This window comes from Aythya ferina (assembly GCF_964211825.1).
Source record: "Aythya ferina genome assembly, chromosome: 3".
In the NCBI taxonomy this organism is placed as follows: Eukaryota; Metazoa; Chordata; class Aves; order Anseriformes; family Anatidae; genus Aythya; species Aythya ferina.
The window spans coordinates 51675192-51696342 of record NC_140298.1 but is presented as its reverse complement, the minus strand read 5'-3'; the positions used below and the strand labels follow the sequence as shown (position 1 = coordinate 51696342).

The window sequence follows — 21151 nt, the reverse complement described above, 5'->3', positions numbered from 1 at the left end:
GTTAGGTGAGCTCAGCCCCTACCACCTGCTGGGCTCTGCTCGATTTCTGAGTGAATTTATAACCGGAAAATCAAACAAATGAGAAAAAGGGGATTTGCGCGCCTTTAGCTAAAACACCGTGTGTGCGTGCGGCGGCTCCGCGTGCCGTTAAACGAAGCGTACAACAAAAAAAACGTCGATAAAATGCCGTCCCCAGCCGTTGCCCTCAACGGCCGGCGCCAGCTTTCAAACGGCCGCGGCGGGGCGGGGGCGGGGGCGGTCCCGCCCCGTTTGAAGCCCGCCGGTAGCGCGGGCAGGGCCCGGCCCCGCGCCCTTTAACTGAGCAGCCCCGGAGCCCCCTCCTGGAGCCGCATTGGTGGTTCAGTGGTAGAATTCTCGCCTGCCACGCGGGAGGCCCGGGTTCGATTCCCGGCCAATGCAGTTACACTTTTTTAACATTTTCTATCTATTTATTTTTTATTTTTATATATTTTTTTAAGTAATATATTAAAGAAAACAGCCGAAACCTCACTACCAGCGCCGAAACGAGCATTAACCGTGCGGCGCGGTGCCGCCAGCCCGCACGGCGGCGGGGCTGGAAGTGACGCAGCCGGATTTGCCTTCAAACCGGCGGCGGCGGCAGGAGGCGGCCGAGCAGAGCCGAGGCGGGGCCGCCCCCTCCCTCCCTCCCCTCCCGTCCCTCCCTCCCCTCCCGTCCCGTCTGAGGCAGCAGCGGCGGCCCCGGAGCTCCCGGCAGCCGCCAGCGCGGTACCGAGCGCTCCCCGGTGCCCCCCGGTCGCGGCAGGGCAGCGGCGCGGCCGCCCTGAGGTGAGGGGAGGGGAGGGGAGGCGGCGGTGGGGTGGGGACCCCCGGGGGGCGCGGGGTGCGGGGCTGCCGCTGCTCGGGGCGGGGAGCGGGGTCTGTGCTGGCTGGGCTGGGCGCTCCCCGTTCCTCATTTTCCCTCTTTCCCGACTTTTCTCGGTTCTTCCTCACGCAATCCGCCTTGGGGCTTTGCTGCAGGCCCCGCTGCAGCCGCCGAGGGGGTGCGCGGTGGGTGTCTGTGGGGGCAGCCCCTGTGGGGTGGTGTTTGCCTTCCACCGCCCTCACTGCTAAACGCACCGAGCAGGTGGTTTGGTGCCCCATAACCCAGCACCTGTAGGGTGTTTGGGGTACTTGGCACAGCCGCGCTCCAAACTCCAGCATTTGTTATCAACAGGTCTGTTTGAGAGTAGGATGCTACAGCTGGGAGGGAGCTCCGAGGCGATGTGGTCCCGTCACACAACGCTGCGGGCAAAAATTGGTTCCCGAAAGCTCGCACTTTGGGTTTTTCCGTGTTTTGCTGAGAGAGCTTTCTGCATTTCACGTGGCTGCTTTGATGTCGAAGCCTGCATAGCAGACTGGGGTAATGGGAACAGGAACACCTCGCCAAGGCTCGACTCTGACATAGTCCAGGCATTAAGGGCTGTCTGAGGGACTCTGCAGAAATATTTTCCTGGTAGGGCTTGTGCTGTCCTCTGAGTCACCAGAGGAGCCGGTGGGTCCTACACAGAAACTGATAGACCCTGACTTCATTCTTCCCTCCCAACATCTCAATACTATTATTTTTTTCTTTATGTGTATGGGGGACTTTGTAGTGTTCAGCTTCCCATACTGTAACGTGATCAACTTCAGGTATTTCTTGATAATTCCTTAAAGTTGTTACTGAAAACATGACACATCCCCAGTGTTTCCATGATGATGGTCAGGCTGTTACCTTTAAACTAAAAAAACAAAAATAAGTTCCCAAACCTCATTCTCCAAAGCTGCAGATACCTTGAACCTCCCTTAGTTTCAACCCATGCTGCTCCTGGCTCTTTCAAACTCTGGAAGTATTTTGGGTGCTTGGGGCAAATGGTGAAGTGTATTCTGTTACTGGAGATGGGTTAATTTGATGGGTTTCTTTTGTGTTGCTCTGTGGGAGCCCAAAATGCTCACAGCTAGTGTGAAGAGAGAGTGTTGTGAAGTGTGTGTGTACACGTAGAATTAAACCACAAGACAAAGCACTGAGGTTATTTGTCTTCTGTCCTGCTCCTTGTCAACTTTACAAGCTTGTTGCTGTTGGGACGTAGATAATTTCACTGGGTATGATTCACGGGAAGGTCATAGCTGATAAGTGCAGCCTTGCTGCTTGGACATCCTGTTACGTGACAGCACGAGGTATTTGAAAATACTTTAAAAATTAAGCAGTTTGGAATTAGGTCCTTTGCAAAGGATACTTTCTAATTTTGTTCATTGTTAGATGTTAGCTCATCTTTCTTCTGTGTCCAGTCCTTTTTTCTGTCCATCTTTTATTCTCTAAAATCACATTTGTTTGTCTGTTATGTGCAATACTGTCATCAGGGTCCTGAGCTCTCATCTCTTCCTAACCTAGCCTCAGTACCTTTTTTTTTTTTTTGATTCCTGCTATTGGTTTTTTTCCACTTGTAAAAGTTGCCCCCCTCCACCCCAATACTTACGCAGAATTGCTGTTCTGCGTGATTACTCTAATAATGCCAAGTGTTTCTACACTGTTTCATTTTACTTTTCTTCTTTTTTTCTTTTTTTTCTTTTTTTTTTTTTCTAGATGACTTCTCACGGTGTTTGAAAGTCTGGCTTGGCTTTAGTAACTTGCTATTACTTGATTTTTAAAACCTTTATTAGCATCTTGCTCAACGCGTGATTTCAGAGGCGTTAGTCATCAGTTTGGATTCACAGGACAGGCAAACAGGTGTATCTGGTAGGATGAGCACGGGTGGAAAAGCCTGCTCCTAAATATAGCAGTAAAAACTTCAGTAATATCTGCGTGATGATCCATCCGGCAGCTGGCAAACACCTTCAGGCTCTTTCTCCTGAGGTAAAAACCAAAACTCCCAAGTCGAGCTCTGTCTCCGCAGGTTAATTGGAGTGGGATGTGGCGGTGTGCGGAGCTGCTGGCCACGCTCACGCTATCAGCTTGTACACATCCCCGTGGCTAGCTCGGCGAGCCTCTGGCCAGGGTGAGATTAGGGAGGGTACAGCCACTGCCGGGCCCACCTTCAGCTGTCCTGTTGGCAAAGTTTTGCCACTTGGGCAGAAACTTTTCTCTGCAGCTTCGAGGGAAGCTGAGGAAGGAAGAGAAAGGAAGGAAAAGGCTCTGCTGGCTCAAGAGCGGATCAGCTGTGTATTCAGGCGTAACGCTGCTGGGGAAGGGAACAGAAAACGGAGGAGTGGAAGCTTTTAAACTGTTTGATAGGTACATAGCAGCTCATCTTCACGGTGGGGACTTCGCATTTTAGCAGTGTGACTTCTGAAACCTCTGCTAATGTGTCCAAATTTGACCATGACCTGGTCTTCAAATTGTTCAGTCTTAAGTCTGTTTATTGCGTGCGTGAGTTCAGTGCCTCTTACATTCTTTAAATAGTTGATCTGTATCAAGTATGCTTCATCCCAGGGCTTAGCAGTAATTGCTTGCTTGCAGTTGCTTCCTACTGGTGCTGGGTAAAGGTGCTGAAACGAGAGCAAGAAGACTCTCCTGCAGGCTTGTTTATTTGCTTATTTTGATGTTGTCTGTACTTGGGTCTGGGAAACTTGGAGGAGAGCAGGACAATTCTTGGTGTGAAGGAAACAGGGAAAGTAGAGGTGGTGCAGGTATCTTGGAGAGCAAGGGCATAGGATGTGTAAATAATGGGTAAAACCTGAGGAGGACTGCTCTGTGGATGAAGGCAGGACTGTAAAGAGTAAATCTACTTGCTAGCTAGTCTAGCTATTGCAGTACTCGTGCAAATAATAATTCTGTGCTATTCTAATCTAAGAGTACAGATTCTGCTAATGCTACAAAGTAGAAGAGGTCACATTCCGTAGTGTTTGCTCCCAAAAAGCGCTTGTGGGAAAATTAGCATGGTTTGAACAATATGTTAAATAAAGTGAGCAGCCACACAGCGAGCATTCAATTCTGGCTTTTCCTTACATTTCAGTGATATCTTACCTGCCTCAAAACAGAGGCTCTGATGTTTGAAAATGAGGGTGATGGGAAGGGGCAAGGTGGGCATGGAAGGTGGATATTTGTTTTAAGGAAATATTAAATAAAACTGAAGATCTAATAAAATAAAAAAAAAAAGGGAAAAATGTTATCCACAATGCAGAATCAGGCTGTTAAGCTTATATATGGGGTAAAGGCAAAACATAATAACAGAGCCCTATGTATCTGGAGGAAAAACTTTGTTTTTAACTGCAGATCATTGTAGTACAGGGGCTGTTGTAGCACTAACAATAAAACACCAAATGAAGAGGGGAGGAGATTATGCAGTTGCGGTTTGTAAAGGCGTGTTAAATCTGCATGTCTTGTATATAATTTTGAACAGAATCCTCATCGCATGAAGTGAAAAGTTCCACTTCTACCAATAGAGAAGCAATTTTCCTTTTCCATGGCTGACATTCATTCTGGAACCTTTTTCTAACCAATGTATTTTGCTGTTTCTGTGTTTTGATGTGCCCAGTGGGGTAACAATCACGTGAAAATAGTTGCAAAAATTTGCTCTGTTCCTGGCTTGTGGGATTTTTTTCCTTAATGTGTTTACTGTCTTTTTCAGCTTCATGTTGAACATGAGCCTTGTTATGATCAGTGAGAATGTAAAGCTGGCTCGTGAGTATGCCTTATTGGGAAACTATGACTCTGCACTGGTTTACTACCAGGGAGTTCTTGACCAGATGAATAAGTACCTCTACTCTGTCAGAGATACCTATCTGCAGCAGAAATGGCAACAGGTAAATAATCCTTTTCTGGGACATTTTGAGGGTAAAACATTAAACTAGCAAAGAGCACCTTGTTTATTGAACAGAAGTTCAAAAATTGTTGCACTGCTCTCTGATAAACTTTAGTGTTACTTTACAGACATGTGTAAGGCTTCATTAAGAATTCTGGCTCTGACACTGACAAATAGGGAGTGAAACTCAGCTATGGGAGCCAGTGCAATATCTGGCTTGTCAGCTTCTGTTTATGCTGGAGCTTTTTTTTCTAGCTAGTATTACTTTGAATAGTCATATTTCTCTCTGTTCCAGTAGTGTGACTTAACAGACATTTAATAGAAACTGAGTTGTGGCTGCCACGTTAACTTATCCTTAACATAAGCCATCATTTCCACATTGACATTCAGTTGATAAGGTCGCACTCTTTTCTGTCATACTCTTTTCATGTGTATTGCTTAATACAGAAAACTTGTCAGAAATCTTTTCAGTGTTAAATTCAAAATCTTTTTTTTTATTCTTGAAGTGTGCTGGGAAAGGCAGAAGAACATTTTTAATATCTGATGTGCATTATTCTTGTCTCTTTAAGTAGGATGAGGTAACTTATGAAACCTTGTGGAATCCATCCAGGCATTACATAGGCTTAAACAGAAGATTACGACAAACTTACTTGCACTGTGTGTAATCTACCTTTTTTTCTATTTATCAGGTTTGGCAGGAGATAAGCGTGGAAGCTAAGCATGTGAAAGATATAATGAAAACACTAGAGAGCTTTAAACTAGACAGTACTCCTTTGAAAGCTTCACAACAAGAATTACCAGCTCATGATGCAGAAGTCTGGTCTTTGCCAGTACCTGCTGAACGGAGGTAAGAAGAAACCTGGAGACATTAAATTAACATTTATCAGTGTAAAGTGTGCTTTGACTTCAGCCTGCTCCTGTGCAATTTCTGTTCAGAGCTTGTATGACTTATAATACACCATGGTGGTGGAGATGCCATTTTGAGGCATTGTCCTTCAGAACGTTCTGAGGCTTTTGTCCTTTATAGGCTGACCAATGTCAAGGTTCTTTGTGCATGCATTTGTTTGTTTTTTTCTGAGTTGAGTTAAACTTGTCATTCTGTGGAAGCTCAAGTCTATTCCTGAATTGCTCTTTTCATCAACTTTAAAACGATTCTGCATGTATCTGACACGACAAGGACGAAATGTTACCAGAGTAATGGGAAAATCTTGAAGTGCCAAGTTCAGTTCTTTTCGTGTAGCAAGTTGGTCCCCTGATCTCCACGAACTGGTCAGTTATGCTACAATATGCTGCTGTTGTGTGCGTTTGTTTGAAACTTGGAGCAGTCTCATTACAAACAACTCTAAGCCTTGCACCTACCAGGGCCTGATATCTGCTAGAAAGACAACACAGCAGAGCTGAAACGATCTAGGAGATTTCTTGAGTGCACTGATGGTAACTTCCTAGCACAGGTAATTAAGGAGCCAACAAGGAAGGATGCTTTGTACACGATACTGAAAGGAGATACTGTAAGGAAGAACTGAGGACAAGGGCAACGCTGGCTGCAGTGACTAATATTACAGAGTGTGAGATCTAAAGAAGAGAAACATGACCACAGCCTTGGATTTCAAGAGAGCTGACTTCAACCTCAGAGATGCTTGGAAAAATCCCATGTTATACAGCCCTGGAGAGGAGAAGGGTCTAGGAGATCTGGCTGATACTCAAGGATCAACTCCTCCAAGCTGAAGAAGGGTCCAGTTTGACAAGCAAGAAGTGAAGTAAGGGTGACAGGAGGCCTGCATGGGTGAGCTGAAGTGAACTTAGACCAAAAGTGTGCAGAGGTGACCCAGGAGGAGTCAGATATATTGGATCTGAAAAGGATTAGAAAAGCGGAGACCAGTCTGGAACTGAATCTGATGAAGGGTTACAAGAAATGGTTCTGTAAGTACATAAATGAACGTGGGCCTGCTGATGAATGGGGCAGGGGATGGATGGATGTGGAGAAGATCAAGGTACTTAATGTCTTCTCTGTCTCAGCCTTTACCAATAAAGCTGGTGTTTGGGAATACCAGGCCCCTGAGACCAAAGGGAAAGTCTGGAGCAAAGTCTCTCTCCCTCATTGGGGGAGAACTAGGTTAGAGAGCACTTGAACAAACTGAAGGTACCCAAGTCCACGTGTCAGATGGCTTGCTGAGGGAGCTGGTTGATGTCACTGCGATGCCACTCTTTGAATGGCCATGGTGACCAGGAGAGGTGTCTGAAGTCTGGGAAAGATCAAGTATCACTCCTGCCTCCAAGAAGGGCAAGAAGAAACACAGGGAACTACACATAAGTCATCCTTGGGAAGACGGTAGAGAAAATCTTCCTGGAAAACATTTCCAACCACATGAAGGACAAGCAGGTGACCAGGAGTTGTCCACATGGATTTACAAAGGGACAGTGATGCTCGACCAACTTCATTGCCCTCTACAATGAGGTGACTGACTTGGTGGATGATCAGTAGATGTTATTTACCTCAACTTTAGTAGACACTGTCTCCCACAACGTTGTTGTAGGCAGGCTGTCAAAGTACAGGTTAGGTAAGTGGACAAGCTAGGTGGATTTAAGAACTTGCTGAATGACTGGGCTCAGAGGATTGTTATCGGTGGCATGACGTCTATTTGGAGGCAAGTCTATCTGGAGTGCTCTGTCTATTTTGGGTTTCCCAGTATGAGAGAGATCGACTTACTGGAGTGAGTCCAGCACAGGGCACCAAAGGTGATTACTTGAGCAAGAGAAAGTTCAGGAGAATTTTATCCATGTGCATAAATACCTGATGAGAGGGAATGAAGTTGTGGGAGCCAAACTCTTCTCATTAGTAGCCAGTAACAAGACAGAAGGCAACGAGGTCAAATTAAAATGCACAAAATTCCACCAGAACATAAGAAAATGCTCTTTTACTGTGGGAATGGTCAGACTCTGATGCAGATCTTCTAGAGAGGTTGTGGAGTCTCCATCATTAGAGATGCTCAAAATCTGACTGGGCACAGCCCTAGGCAGCTCACTCTAACCCTGATTGAGTAGGGGGGCTAAACTAGATGATGTCAAGAGGTCCCTTCCAACCTAACCTAAATAATTATGTTTATGTAAGTGGTAACAGGTGTGTCCAAAACAGTATTTTTTGCAAGCTGGAGTTTCTGAGAGGAGAGCTTTGAGGGACAGGGTTAAAAAATAGCATGTGTTTTCCCTTTGAAAATCTTGATAAGACATCTTGATTGGTGTTCAGAAATGCTTTTTATAAGTTATTTTGTGCGTGTGTGTGTTTCTCTGTATTTCCCTTTAAAACAAAAACGATACCTCTCTGAAGTTAAAATCTGATAGCTTTGTGTTACATTTTGAGTTGGCTTCTGTTTTAGTTAGCCCTAGGTTAAGCCAGCAATAGAATGATAGGCAATGATGGGAGAGATCAGACTCTTTTTCTCATTGAGATGTTTCTTGGGAACTTATTTTTACACTTGTGCTTCTTTGAATTGGAAGTGAGAACAATTGTGATAAGAATGAAATGTATATATATTTTTTTCTTTTTCTAAGCTTCAAAATATTAGAATTACGTTTATTTGTGAAATAGGCAAAGCAAGAAGCTTGCTTTAAGCAAATAATGAGCCCTGAGCTTGTGGCAAAGGGAAAGTGAATGTTTAGTGCCTATCTAAAAACGTCTGTCTTCTTTCTGACCTACATGTTCTGTATGGTGACTCGTCATGTTGTTGGTGCCTTTAATTTCACTGAGTGCAACATCAATATATGCAGATAGATTTTTATCTTGAGCAAAATGTTTTTTATAGCTTGCAACCACTTGATGTGGTTATTTAGTGCTCACCAGCGACTTTGCACTGAGGCTTTTTGCATATATTACAACTAATTAGACCTTCGCCAGGACCCAGAAAACGTCAGTCTGCTCAGTGCAGCGATTGCAGAGGTCACAATAATCGCATAAGTGCAGCTGTCAGAGGCCCTCACCGCCCATCCTCTCGAAATCCCAATGATAAAGGGAAGGCAGTCCGCGGCCGGGAAAAAAAGGAGCAGCAAAATAAAGGAAAAGAGGAAAAGGTAAGTTTTCAGATAGCTTCATGATGTGGAGAAACTCAGTCTTGTTTACTTTAGTATTTTATAAAATTAGATGCCTATAAGATGTTTTTTCTTTTCAAGTCAGTGTGCCAGTTTTAATCTCACTTCATATCTTTGCTTTATGGACAGTCTTGCTTACCGAAGGGTACAAAATGGATTAATTTAAGCAAACAGAAACCCAGTAATAAAGCCATCCAGAGGAAGTGATCTGCCAAATGTGGGATTGTTCACTGCAATTTGGAGATAATAGTTTAAGATTATACCATTTAATTACTGACAACAGGCTTGGTGGAGCTCATTCAAATGCGATGTCCCTGTGGGTTTTTTTATTGCTTTTATATAGTTTAGACTGAGATCAACTTGTCTGTTCCAAAGCATTTCCAGATTTATTTATTCTTAAAGGGACGCTTTTGCCTACTTTTTGTTCTTGTTGTTGAGATGTGCTGTTAGCTCCAGATTCCCGAGCAAACAAAAACCTGACATGCTCCATGAAAGAGAGTGATGTGGGATCTATTCTTTTCTACTGGAGTGCTTGAAATTTTGTTCTGGTCTCCATAAATGTAGCTAATGATCATAGTAAGGGATCATACCGAGGACACTGTATTCATGTCCATGTACTAAAGTTTCTCTTAGTTCCAGCAACCTTATGGTGTGGGCAAGGTGTTATGGCCTGTGCAGATAGTATAAACTACACGGGTAGAAATGTTTACCGATGAAGTTTGATACTTCTAGTTAGTAGGAATTAAATCATATTCTCTTTGAGTAAAGATCCTCACTCAAAGGACGTACATATGCAGAGGCAGGGTAGTATGGATTTCTTCTTGTTTTTCTTTTTTTCTTTTCCAGTTCGGTCATAACTAGTGCTTACTAAGTGTATAAAAGAAAGGATATGTTTAGTCCTTTTTATTTGCTCTCAGTTGCGTGATCTCTTCTGTGTAAGTCTACTCAGCTGTGTAGCTTCTTTGCTTCTGCTTAGTGCAAAAGTGCTTCTATGTTCTTGTCATAAGTTATTTAGCTTTTCTATTGCTTTTATGGTCTTCGTGTGGATCAGCTTTGCTCAAGCTACGTGTGAAAGTCCTGCTTCACTTTTTTTTTGTCTACTTGACATATTTATGATACCTACGAGATGTGAGTTAGAAGGTGTCACGCTAGGCTAGGCTAATCCAGTTTCACAGAGAATTCCCCCTGCCCAGCTAAATACTGTGGATAGTTTTCAACACCTCTGTGAGAAGAGGCAGATGTTGTTATATTGGGATAGGTGTGTGCAGTTTTGATTACCTACTGAAGCAAAGAAACTGCATCGTTGCTTGCTGGCTTTGGGGAGAAGGAAATGGGACCAGAGCAGTATGGAAGTGTGAGTGAACCAAATAAATACTGCAGTGCAGCAGTAATATAGATGCCTCATAACTTTTGTGCTGTTTTATATTGCCTTCTAGAAACTTGTGGTCTTGTTATGAAAACCTATTAGTAGCATAACCATTATAGCATATTTACACTGCTATATCCCTTCTATGTAGAACAAGTCTGCATCTGAGATTTCAGAGTCTGAACCAAAGAAGTTTGATAGTACTGGATATGATAAAGATTTAGTAGAAGCTTTGGAAAGAGATATCATTTCTCAGAATCCCAACATTCGATGGTAAGTTTGAATACTGTTGCCAGATCTGAATTGTTTGCTTTTTTCTCTTGTACATTATGATAAGAATTAAATATTTTAGCTTATGCTCACCTATAAGAAGTACATAAAAGCTTTCCTTAAATAGTCAGCTAAGCCTCTTGTGTAGTTGAATATTTTTAGAACTTTTTTCCTCACCCATACAAAACTCAGCCTCTTCTAAGAGTCCTGATACCAGTTTGTGAGACACTATTTTGTAATGTCTAAGATTCTGTTGTCTGACAGCGTCTCTTAATTTAAAACCTGTTTTGTTACCCAGGGCTGTATCAAGATAGAAGACGAATTAACAAGGAAGTTATATCAATTTAGGAACCCTTTGAGTTCTTGCTAGACGTGATATGACTGCCAGTATAAAATATAACCACGTGTCAGACCCTTTACATAAATGTGTTAAATATTAAACCGTATACAAAGGAGGTTTTGTGTTCTGAATGTTTCCAAGCTTATGTGATTTTTGTGGGGATTAAATGAGCAAAACTCTGGCAAATGAAGTAGGCTTAAAAAAAAAAGAACAAACCCTGACAACTTTGTATGCATAGGAAATCTATCATGTATCTCAGTTTAATATGTGAATATACGAATCAATTTTTATACTGAATCTTAAATTACAACTTCAGATTTAAAACTGACTTTCCACCTCGTATGTTTTGTAACCAAAATGTCACTTGAGTGCACGCTGTAAGCAGAATGCCCTGAGAGTCACCCTCAAGGAAATAAGACAAGCCTGTAAGATTTTTAAGAATTAATACACTTGTAGCTTTGAAAAATAATTCTAAAAATTTATTTCAATTGATTTCCATTTACTGGTCTTCAGTAAATTGTTCTCTTAATGATGGAAGATGGTATTGAATTTTAAGAGGCAGCCGACTTCTTAGCAAAAGAGGAAACCATCATCTGTGACTAGCCTAAATTTACCCAGGTTTCCTTATTCTGCTTATTCTTGCTGTGAATAAGAACAACAGTGCTTTAGTGAGATAGGTAATGCCTCTTTGCTTTAGCATCCAGCAGGAGTCCACAGGATGGTTGACAACTGTGGCTGTAGGCCTTTGCCATTAGAACTTAATTAAATCCAACTCATTTGTCTGAATTACTGAAGAGCCAGTATATAACAATGAGTTCAGCTGCATACTGATTTCAGCTGTGGACTGATTCTTTTGCAGTCTGTCTGAGTCTGTCAAATAACTTTTTCTTTCTTGTCAGGGATGATATTGCTGATTTAGTAGAAGCTAAAAAGCTGCTCAAGGAAGCTGTAGTTTTACCGATGTGGATGCCGGAGTTTTTTAAGGGAATTAGAAGACCATGGAAGGTATGAAAAAATCTGATCCTGTGATCATAAGTAGGATTCTGAGATTGGATCTTGGAGCAACAAGAAATTACAGGTGTCTTACAGTTTATATAAATTTTCTTCACTTTTTCATAACAATACTTATGGGAAATAGTACTAACAAAATAAAGGTATCAGACAGATAAATGCTGTCTTCAACTGTATTTAAATGTGGTTGTTTTTTATCTTAATAGGGTGTGCTGATGGTTGGTCCTCCTGGTACTGGAAAGACCCTCCTGGCAAAAGCTGTAGCAACTGAATGCAAGACTACTTTTTTCAATGTTTCTTCTTCCACGCTTACCTCAAAATACAGAGGAGAGTCTGAGAAGCTTGTTCGTCTACTGTTTGAAATGGTGATTGGAGTTTCTTGACATAAATAATGAAGTAGAATTACTTCTGGAATAGTGAAACTTTGCCAAGTTTTAGAATTAATAGCACATGTAAGAGAGAACTTTCCAAACTTCAGACACTTCAGGACCTTCTGATTTGGCTATGTACATTGAAGATACGGTTATTAGTGAACACCTTCTAAACTGACAAATGGGGTCATCTTTATTTTCAGGGTTAACTTGTTAGAGATAGCTAGCTATAAGCTGATGAGTGCTGTAGGACAAGCTTGTAGGTAAATTTGGAAGGAGAATAATTGCTTTCGGGATGGAAACCCTACGTAGGCTGTGTTTTGTTGTTGTGGATGGGTGTTTTTTGTTGTGGTTGACTTGTATTTAAGATAAGTGGACTTCCAAACTGTACCAATTATATAGTTGGCTTCAGAGCATGTAATGCTTGAAGATGTCTCAGAACACTGTAGTATTTTTTGTTGCCAGGCTTGCATGCAGTGTTTGCCAGGGTGCCAAGTGCTGAAGGGGGCAGCAGAGTTGCAATTACAGTAATCAGGAAATAGAAAATTTTTGCAGTATAGTGTGATGATATTTAATAAGTTAATATCGTTACCATCAATTAAACAAATGCATATACACAAAGGAGCACATCATAAATGCTCTAGGGCAATGACTTTTATTATCGTAGACCCTTTTGTTTGACCTCTTCCATTGTCAGAAGGGTTAGGGTTATCTTGCAGTTGACCTGTCTCTTGGACAGGTTCCATATCACGGTGTCCTAGCCTGCTGTTAGTCCTAACTTCACCTGAGTGCTTATTCAAGTGTTCTGTGATGACTTTGTCAAAATTAAAAATGATATTCCTAATGTTTTTTTAAAATGTTTAATAAGATAATAGCCCTAGCAGTTATGACTGCCATTAAATGTTCTGCTCAAATGTCATTAATGGATGCACAGCTGCTCTATAGCTCTGTGTGGTGGTCCAAGAGGCAGGAGGTTAGGTATTGTTTGATACTTCTGGGCTGATTCATTGGGATAAGTATGTCATTACTCAACTCCAACTATGCTGCTATTTCTTAAATGGAAGTAGACTGCCATTTCAGCTTCTGCTTTATCTTTTGCTTTCTTCAGGCTCGATTTTATGCCCCAACAACTATATTTATTGATGAGATAGACTCTATCTGTAGTCGCCGGGGAACCTCAGAGGAGCATGAAGCTAGCCGACGTGTGAAAGCAGAACTGCTAGTTCAAATGGATGGTAAATATCCTGATCACTCGGAGCTTCTGGGCTGAAGGAAACTTGAAGGAGGGGGAAAAAATCCAAATTTCATTCTTCAGATGTAATTTCTTTCAAAGACTTATATAAAATTGGGGCAATTACACACAAATACACTATTCCAACTGCCCATGTGAAATAAAAAAGGAAACCAATTATTTAACTGTCTTTAAGTATCTGAGCAAAGACCTTATATTACTAACCCACAACAATGAAGATTCAGCGGAGAATGCAAGACTTCAGAACTGCAGAAAGAGAGAAGTATAAATGGGTCATGTATAAATGTAGCAGCCAGCATGGCATTTAAGTTGTTACCTAGAGTACCCATCTACTTTTTACTTGTAGAGAAGTGGTTCTAAATAACTGTCACCTGTTCCAATTTAAACTTCAAAGGTAATCCATATACTTAATGTCTTTGGGATTTTTTTTCCTCCTAAGTTTATAAATTAAAAACAAAGAAAATAGTTTTGTAGAAGTGGTTGGGAGACTTTTCTTCTTAAAGCACTGTGTTCATTACAGCTATTTGCTTAATATTCAGCAAATCAATGAAGCTTAAAAGTAGGTAACTAAAATATTGTTAGAAGCACCCTTTTTGCTACCTTTTTGGCAAGAAGGGAGCAGAAAGGAGCAACCAAAAATTGCTAATCTCTGCAGTAATTTGTGATACAATTCCATGAGTCAGAAAACTTACACGTTCTGGTTCTCTGATGTTGATACCCTTTTATGTCTGAGTTTAAAGAGCAGCAGAGCTGTAATGCTATTCTCATAACTCAAATGTGTATAGAAGCTAATTTTGTTAGTAACAACTATTTGAAGTCCTTTTACTTGAGAGTTCATAAATGGTGCTTTATATGCAAATTTTGAGGCAGACTAGGTACAGTGGCTATTCCCCAGCCCAGTCCTATGATTATATGCCAAAACAGTAAGTGCAGATCCTAGCAAGTTTAATGAAATACAACTTCTTCGTTCAGCAGCCATTTCACAGTGCTTTGGAGGCTGAGGTGGTTTCACTGTCTAAAAATTATGATTTAGTCCACTGAATTTGAACATTCACTTCAGCAGTTCATAAGAATCTACTTAAGTATGTGAAACATTTGGCCTGAATTCAGAAGTGAACAAACTTTTGTTAGGGAATAATGCTGCTTTGGCGCGGCTGTTAGCGCGCACTGCCCGGCCCCTGCGTGCTGTTACACGACATTGGTGTGAAAATTCAAAACGCTGTAGTGGCAGAAATGGAAATAGCTTTGCTGTAGAAGTGTTCCAGCCATGATAGGAGGGACTTCCTGATCTTGTACAGCCTGTGCCATTGCTCCCCACTGAACTGAGTCTGAATTTCTGCTTGCAGTCTGGCAGACAGTTGAAAACCTGAACTTTATTGCACTTTATTTTTATTATTGCACTTGGACAGCTGCTTTAATATTATAGAATTGTGGATATTGTTCTCTCTGTATGTCAAACTGAATAAAACATATGTACATTTTACTCTTTTCTCCAATGCAGGTGTTGGAGGGGCCACTGAAAATGATGATCCATCTAAGATGGTCATGGTACTTGCTGCTACTAATTTTCCTTGGGATATTGATGAAGCCCTAAGGCGAAGACTAGAAAAGAGAATCTACATTCCTTTACCATCAGGTATAAAGACCTGGGGAGAGAAGGGACTGAAAAGACTAACATAAAAACTATATCAAAACTCATTTAGTTTTGATTGTCTAACAAAAAAAAAAAGTCTTGATACATATATGCAGGTTTATTTACAAACTCAGGATCAGGTTAAATTGAAACACTGAACACTTCTGTAGCAAGTGCAGTGTCATTTCCTTATCCTTCCTCCTTATCCCTCTTCAATTCATTATTTATTTTCAGAAAGCAGATTGTAAATGTCAATTTTCTGTTCTTTAATTAGCAAAAGGTAGAGAGGAACTCCTAAGAATAAATCTTCGGGAGCTGGAACTGGCAGACGATGTTGACCTTGCAAATATAGCTGAAAAAATGGAGGGTTATTCGGGTGCAGACATTACCAACGTATGCAGGTATGTGAACTTTGCATCGGTTGTGTTATTGCTGCTACAAACTCTGAGAAAGTTGTTTTAAACCTAATTTATGTGATTAAAATTGTTGGATGAGAATACACCATAACTTGTCTTTTATGTATGGCTAAAAGGTAAAATACGGCATTCATGTTTACTTGTATTTCTATTTGATATTGTCATATGACAATGATGAAGAGCAGTTGCAACGTATTAATGAGCTGTGATTTAGGTAAAATTCCACATTCCTTCATGTACACCATGTACACCAAAATGCTTGTGTGAGGAATATCCACAGGATGGTAGACTTCAACCAGTAGAGCTGCAGTTATTCCACTGAGCTCATACAAATGGATGTTCTGTTGAAGGAGTAACAGGTGATAGTGACAGAATTAATGAAGCAAAAACATGGAGCGTTCTTTGTGATAAACACAAGGCAGACCATGTTGTGACAGCACAACAGCTGTGTACCTAGCATTGTTGGCTTTAGTGATAAAGCTGACTTAAGAAACTTTCCTTCTATCTCTGCCATCTCCACCTCTGCTCAGTATAGAACCACAGACCAGCTGCTTGAGCAGGGACACCCAGAGCAGGCTGCCCAGCACTGTGTCCAGGTGGTTTTTGAAGATCTCCAAGGAGGAGACCCCGCAGCTTCTCTGGGCAAGCTGTGCCAGTGCTTAATTATCCACCCAGCACAGAAGTGCTTCCTCATGTTCAGAGGAAACCTTCTGTGCTTCAGGAAAGAAAGAAAAGAGCCTGAAAAAGAAAAAAAACTGAAAAGACCCTGGCTCCATCTTCACTGCATCTTCCCTTCAGGTATCCTTGAGATCCCCCTGCTGAGCTGCCTCCTCTCCAGGCTGAGTAGTCCCAGTTCTCTCTCAGCCTCTCTTCACAGAAGAGGTGCTGCAGTTCATTCTTCATCTTTGTGGCCCTCCATTGGACTCTCCCCAGTACATCCATGTCTCTCTTGAACTGGGGGGCCCAGAGCTGGACACAGAGCTCCAGGTGTGGCCTTACCAACACCGAGTGGAGGATAAAGATCACCTCTCTCAATCTGCTGGTAGTACTTTGCCTAATGCAGCCAAGAATACATGTTTGCATGCGATCACTTAAATACCTTCTAAGCCTTCCCCCAGTTTTTTTTTCCTTCCCTTTCCAATTGTTGATTGCTCTTTTAAGAGTCTAATATTAGATTTTACATCTAAACATTTGCATTGGCACAGTTGCAGAGGTGCTAAACTGTGTAATGAGCAGCAAGTGACAACTGAAACTTCTCAAGATGCTGCTGTCCTCTAATAAGCACCCATGTAACTGCTTTCAGGCTCTGGAGGTAGCATTAAAGAGTGGCAGGTTGTGCTAGGCTGGGCCTCCGAGTTGTGCCAACACAACTGTTGTGGGGCTGTGCTTTGAGAAGGGTGAGGACTGCTCCAGTTTTAAAACACTTCATGGCTTTCCTCAAACGCAGATCCGTTTCTCGCCTCGATTTCTAGTAGAGCTCTGCAAACGTTTGTCAGCACAACTGAGAGGACGTCCCAGGCTGCAGGGGTGACTGATGGCCTGTAGGCAGAACTGTCACCGAAGCACAAAGGGTCACCTAAGGCTGAAGAGAGATTTCGGAGGCTGGGTATCATTTAGGAGTGAACTTTACACAGTGGCTGGGAGAAGCATGTTACATGCTTACAGTCAGTGCTGTACGGATTTGTTCTGCTTGTGAAATGACTTTGTGGTGGTGTTCTGCTCGGTTTTGGTGTGGGTCATGCTTTGAAAGGAGTTTGTGCTGATAAGTTCATGTTATGAAAAAAGTGCATTAGGCCTGCTAGTTTGTGCATTTTAGCTGCAGTTTGCCTTTTCCAGTCTGTTTGCTTTTACAGATACAGTGCTTGGTATTTGTAATGAATGCTGCACTGGATACTAGCACACTTGTTTAAAAGTCGGAATAATTGTAATGTTTTTGAGTGAATTTCACTCATATACTGTTGTATGAGTGAACTGTATACTCGTATACTGTTGCTTTTTATTTTTTAATCCAAGTTCATTTGGACAAACAGTATAGGAAAGCAAACAAACACCTGAGTCTTTCAGCTGGGGGCAGTTGTCTTAGCATGAAGGGGCAGCAACCAGAAATGTGGACAAGCTGGGATCTGGATGTGCATGATCTGAAATGACTTGAAATTAAGAAGACAGTACTTAGGTTAGCCTGTGTGTTTACAGTTTGTGAATGATGCGAGGGAAGACAGATATTAGACATGTTTGTTTCATATACATTGAGACAAGAAGACATATGGCTGATCTTAAAGTGCTTTTGTGTTTCAGCCTTGGTATATAAACATAGGCCAAGTTCAGATTTGTTGAATTTAACAGTACTTGCTAGTGATAAGTAAAACTTAAGTTGGGCCAAGAACTCTGCCTTGCTCAAATTATTCTGCTACCTTAAAGAACTTGAGGTAAAATCCAAAGTTTGCTGAGCCAAAGTGAAAAACAGTCAGAGATATCAGTGCAGTACTGATATCCGAACAGTAAGCATGAGGCCATGAAAAATGAAGGTGAACCTTTATTTTAAAAAAGCATATTTGGGAAATGTAAAATCACATCTAAATTGCATATTAGATGTCAGTAGGAACTGACTTTGAATCGCTGTTTGAGCAGAATTTTAAGCTTGAAAGGCCGTTGGAATGGAAGAGACTCCAGCGGGTGGCTTCTTATTATTTGAACATAGCTCGCCAGGCTCTCAGAGTGCATTTGAGAAAGCAGTCAGAGGTGGTGGTCGGTGCTGGAATGTCAGCAAAGTGACCTCACGTAGGAAAGTGGTGGCAGCTGCGCCTGATGACTTATTTATTTATTTATTTATCTATTCCATGTGAACTGCTGACTGGAGGCAAATCAGATGCATGGCTTGCTTCTCTTTCCCCCTTTGCAGGCTGGGTAAAACTGGCTTTTAGATCACAAATGGCGACGTAACAGCAACGCATGGTGACATTTGACTAAGATAGAATTTAACAAGGCAACTCTTTCTTCATTGTTGCTGTTCTGAAGTTCTAGTTATTATTCATGAGCTTGCTAAATAACTGTTAGCAACTAGAACGCAGAACTCTGTCAGTTATGGTTTCCTTTGGGGGAAAAACTGAAACAGAATATGCCAAAAATATCTTTCTAAATCCTCCTAGAAGACTGTACAAGTCTTTTTCCCCTCTGGATCCACACCTACTAATGTGGTATGATACGCTATTGTGATATTGCCTGAATTGCCCTTCCATCTTTTTTACTGCTAGACAAAATGGCACTTTTTTTTTTTTTTAAAGTAAGCTTTATAACAGTGAAATAGCAGGAACTGCAGTATCTGTATTTTCCATTTATGAAGGCATTCAGCTCATCAGCTGCTACTTGTATTAACATTGGAAATCCAAATGCAGTCAAACAATGCAGCAAGAAAATGTCTTCGCAAGTGCAACAGTTGATACTTAATGAGACCAGAAGTTCGAGGAGCCAAAGGTTGAACAGGTTTTGTAGCTTACTGTTTAGCTTTGAATGTATCGGAGGTAGATAACATAGACTGCTCTTTCTTTGATGCAGGCGTATTTGGACCAGGAAACATTCAAAACATTCCAGCTCCTTCTTCTATACTTGAGAGTAGTGAACCATTACTTCACCTTGTTCCTGCTTAAAAATGCTAAATGCAGCAGCTGCATCAAAGGCATGCATTAGCCTTAGATAAACTGGTTAATCTTTACCTCATTTGTTCAGCTGGTGTAGTTAGTATAAGAGCCACTCAGAGATCCAGTGAGGAGAAATCAGTGTTTGAAAAATATGACTGGCGTGGTATTGCCGGCTCTCCAGGCACTTAGAAATCTTCCTATAAAAGTTTAAAATTACTTGTTACGTTCAAAAAAGACAGAAAAGCTTAACTGGAATGTTCAAACAACGGAACTTGCCATCCTCTATCGGGTAACTTCTTTTTTCTTCCTTCCCACCCCGTACCTAACAGAGATGCGTCGTTGATGGCTATGAGAAGGCGTATCGAAGGCTTGACACCCGAAGAAATAAGAAATCTTTCCCGAGATGAAATGCACATGCCAACAACTATGGAAGACTTTGAAATAGCTTTAAAGAAAGTTTCTAAATCTGTATCTGCTGCGGACATTGAGAAATATGAGAAATGGATAGTTGAATTTGGATCATGCTGAGTTGTCTTACCTTGAAGTCACCTTACGTCTTAAAACAGCTTCAGAAGTAGTTAGTGTGTCAGTGCACTGTGTGCTCTTTTTAACTTTTGTAATTTAAGAGCAACAGATATCTAAATAAATATTTTTTAAAATGCAAATTCTCTCTAGCTGTCTCTGAAGTAGCTCAGCAGTTACCTGTTTTTTCTTAAATGCGAAAGCTATTGGTGGGATCTGCTTTAATCTTCAAGGTTTTAAAATATGAGTTAAAATTAATACTGGAACATATGCATCAGAGGGTCTGCTCTTGAAAAAACAGCTGTTATAAACAAACAAACAAAAAAAAAAGCACAAAAAAACTGCTAAATATGTAAGGGATGCTGAAAGCTAGAAAACAGGATGAGAGCACAGTTAAATGGATAAATGGATGGTTTTGCTCACTGACCTTAGAGAATTTACCCTTAACCTTTGTACAGGTTCTGTTATTAATGGCCTAGAAATGGTTTGTGATGCAGGACAGAATGAGCGTGGTTCTACAGTGACCATTTAGGTTATAACGTTAGATTTTAACAGTTGTCATAGTAACCGAAACATCCATGATTTCTGTCCATCTCCTTCAGAATACCCATTATTTTGGAAGCACTCCTTCCAGCCAGCTCCTCTCAGCGCTGCTGCCTGCGGTTCTTGCAGCTAAGCACTGTGCTGCCCATGAGTCAAATTACGCGGAGACTTGTTTCAGCTGGCAGGCGTGTGCTGAATGAAAGAGCTTATGTGCCTCTCCAGGTGCTGCAAGGCAGGTGCAAAGGGCAAATGGTAATGAAAACCAGGGGTCAGAGGGGAAGGCAAAGGAGCCCCAAGCGCACAGTTCTATAAATGCCATTATCACGAACATCTTGTTAACGTACTTAAAATTCACCGCTAGGTCATGAGTGACAGCTCACCACAATGACAAGGGGCTTCACGCTGGCCTGGTGACAAGGCACGGTAGGAAAACGCGGAGATGCAGGTAGTGCTGAGAGCGCCTGAGTCCCGTGGTGGACCTGGTGTGATGAACCCAGAAATGCCTCTCAGACAAACCAGCCAATTGACCAGAAAAAAACCCTACTACTTTCCTACAGTAACTTTTTGTTTTTAAATCGCTTCCAACTCCTGTGTCTGGAAACTGTGAACCAACACAACTGGTGCGCAGGCCTCTTGCCCTTTCCCAACTTGTTGGCTACGGTAAGGAGTTTTTAAATTGCTTTACAAAATGGTTCAGGCTTGTCCCAGCTCAAACTAGCGCTCCTCCGGGAGGCAGGAAATTTTTTTGACTCAGGAAAACCAGGGACCTGCTAAAGCAGAACAGTGGCACTAACACTCTTTAAGACGATAGCTCCGGCTCTGTAGCACAGCAGTGTTGTCTGGTAAATGCTGAGCTTCTGTTTAAGATCTACACTATTTTTTCACTTAATTTCCTGCAACTGATGGTAATATCTCTTTCCTTGAGCCTTGTAACTTTGTAGAACACAATCCATAAAAAAAAGAGGATTAT

General features: G+C 41.7%; 1 protein-coding gene across 4 annotated transcripts; it reads left to right on the top strand.

The window, feature by feature from the left end:
- The first annotated feature begins 396 nt into the window (after positions 1-396).
- On the top strand, positions 397-19781 carry KATNA1 (katanin catalytic subunit A1). 4 transcript variants are annotated; one of them, XM_084512405.1, is made up of 12 exons: positions 1276-1381; positions 2582-2851; positions 4566-4740; positions 5429-5586; positions 8621-8804; positions 10340-10461; positions 11698-11803; positions 12016-12174; positions 13289-13415; positions 14934-15068; positions 15340-15466; positions 19446-19781. In XM_084512405.1, exons 3-12 carry the CDS (start codon positions 4570-4572, stop codon positions 19642-19644), a joined length of 1488 nt encoding a protein of 495 aa, XP_084368531.1. In that variant the 5' UTR covers positions 1276-1381; positions 2582-2851; positions 4566-4569; the 3' UTR covers positions 19645-19781. The 4 variants fall into 4 exon arrangements, with proteins under 4 accessions (XP_084368529.1, XP_084368532.1, XP_084368531.1 ...); XM_084512403.1 differs by lacking the exons at positions 1276-1381; positions 2582-2851 and adding an exon at positions 397-807; XM_084512406.1 differs by lacking the exons at positions 1276-1381; positions 2582-2851 and adding an exon at positions 680-807 and having other exon boundaries at positions 8632-8804.
- Positions 19782-21151: the final 1370 nt, after the last annotated feature.

What these genes read in the sequence shown, in the direction of transcription:
- KATNA1 (XM_084512403.1), top strand. Translation starts at nt 4,570, where the DNA reads ATGTTGAACATGAGCCTTGTTATGATCAGTGAGAATGTAAAGCTGGCT. An exon ending in GAATTAGAAGACCATGGAAG is followed by an intron (nt 11,804 to 12,015) that starts GTATGAAAAAAT and finishes TTATCTTAATAG; the next exon opens with GGTGTGCTGATGGTTGGTCC. An exon ending in GACATTACCAACGTATGCAG is followed by an intron (nt 15,467 to 19,445) that starts GTATGTGAACTT and finishes CGTACCTAACAG; the next exon opens with AGATGCGTCGTTGATGGCTA.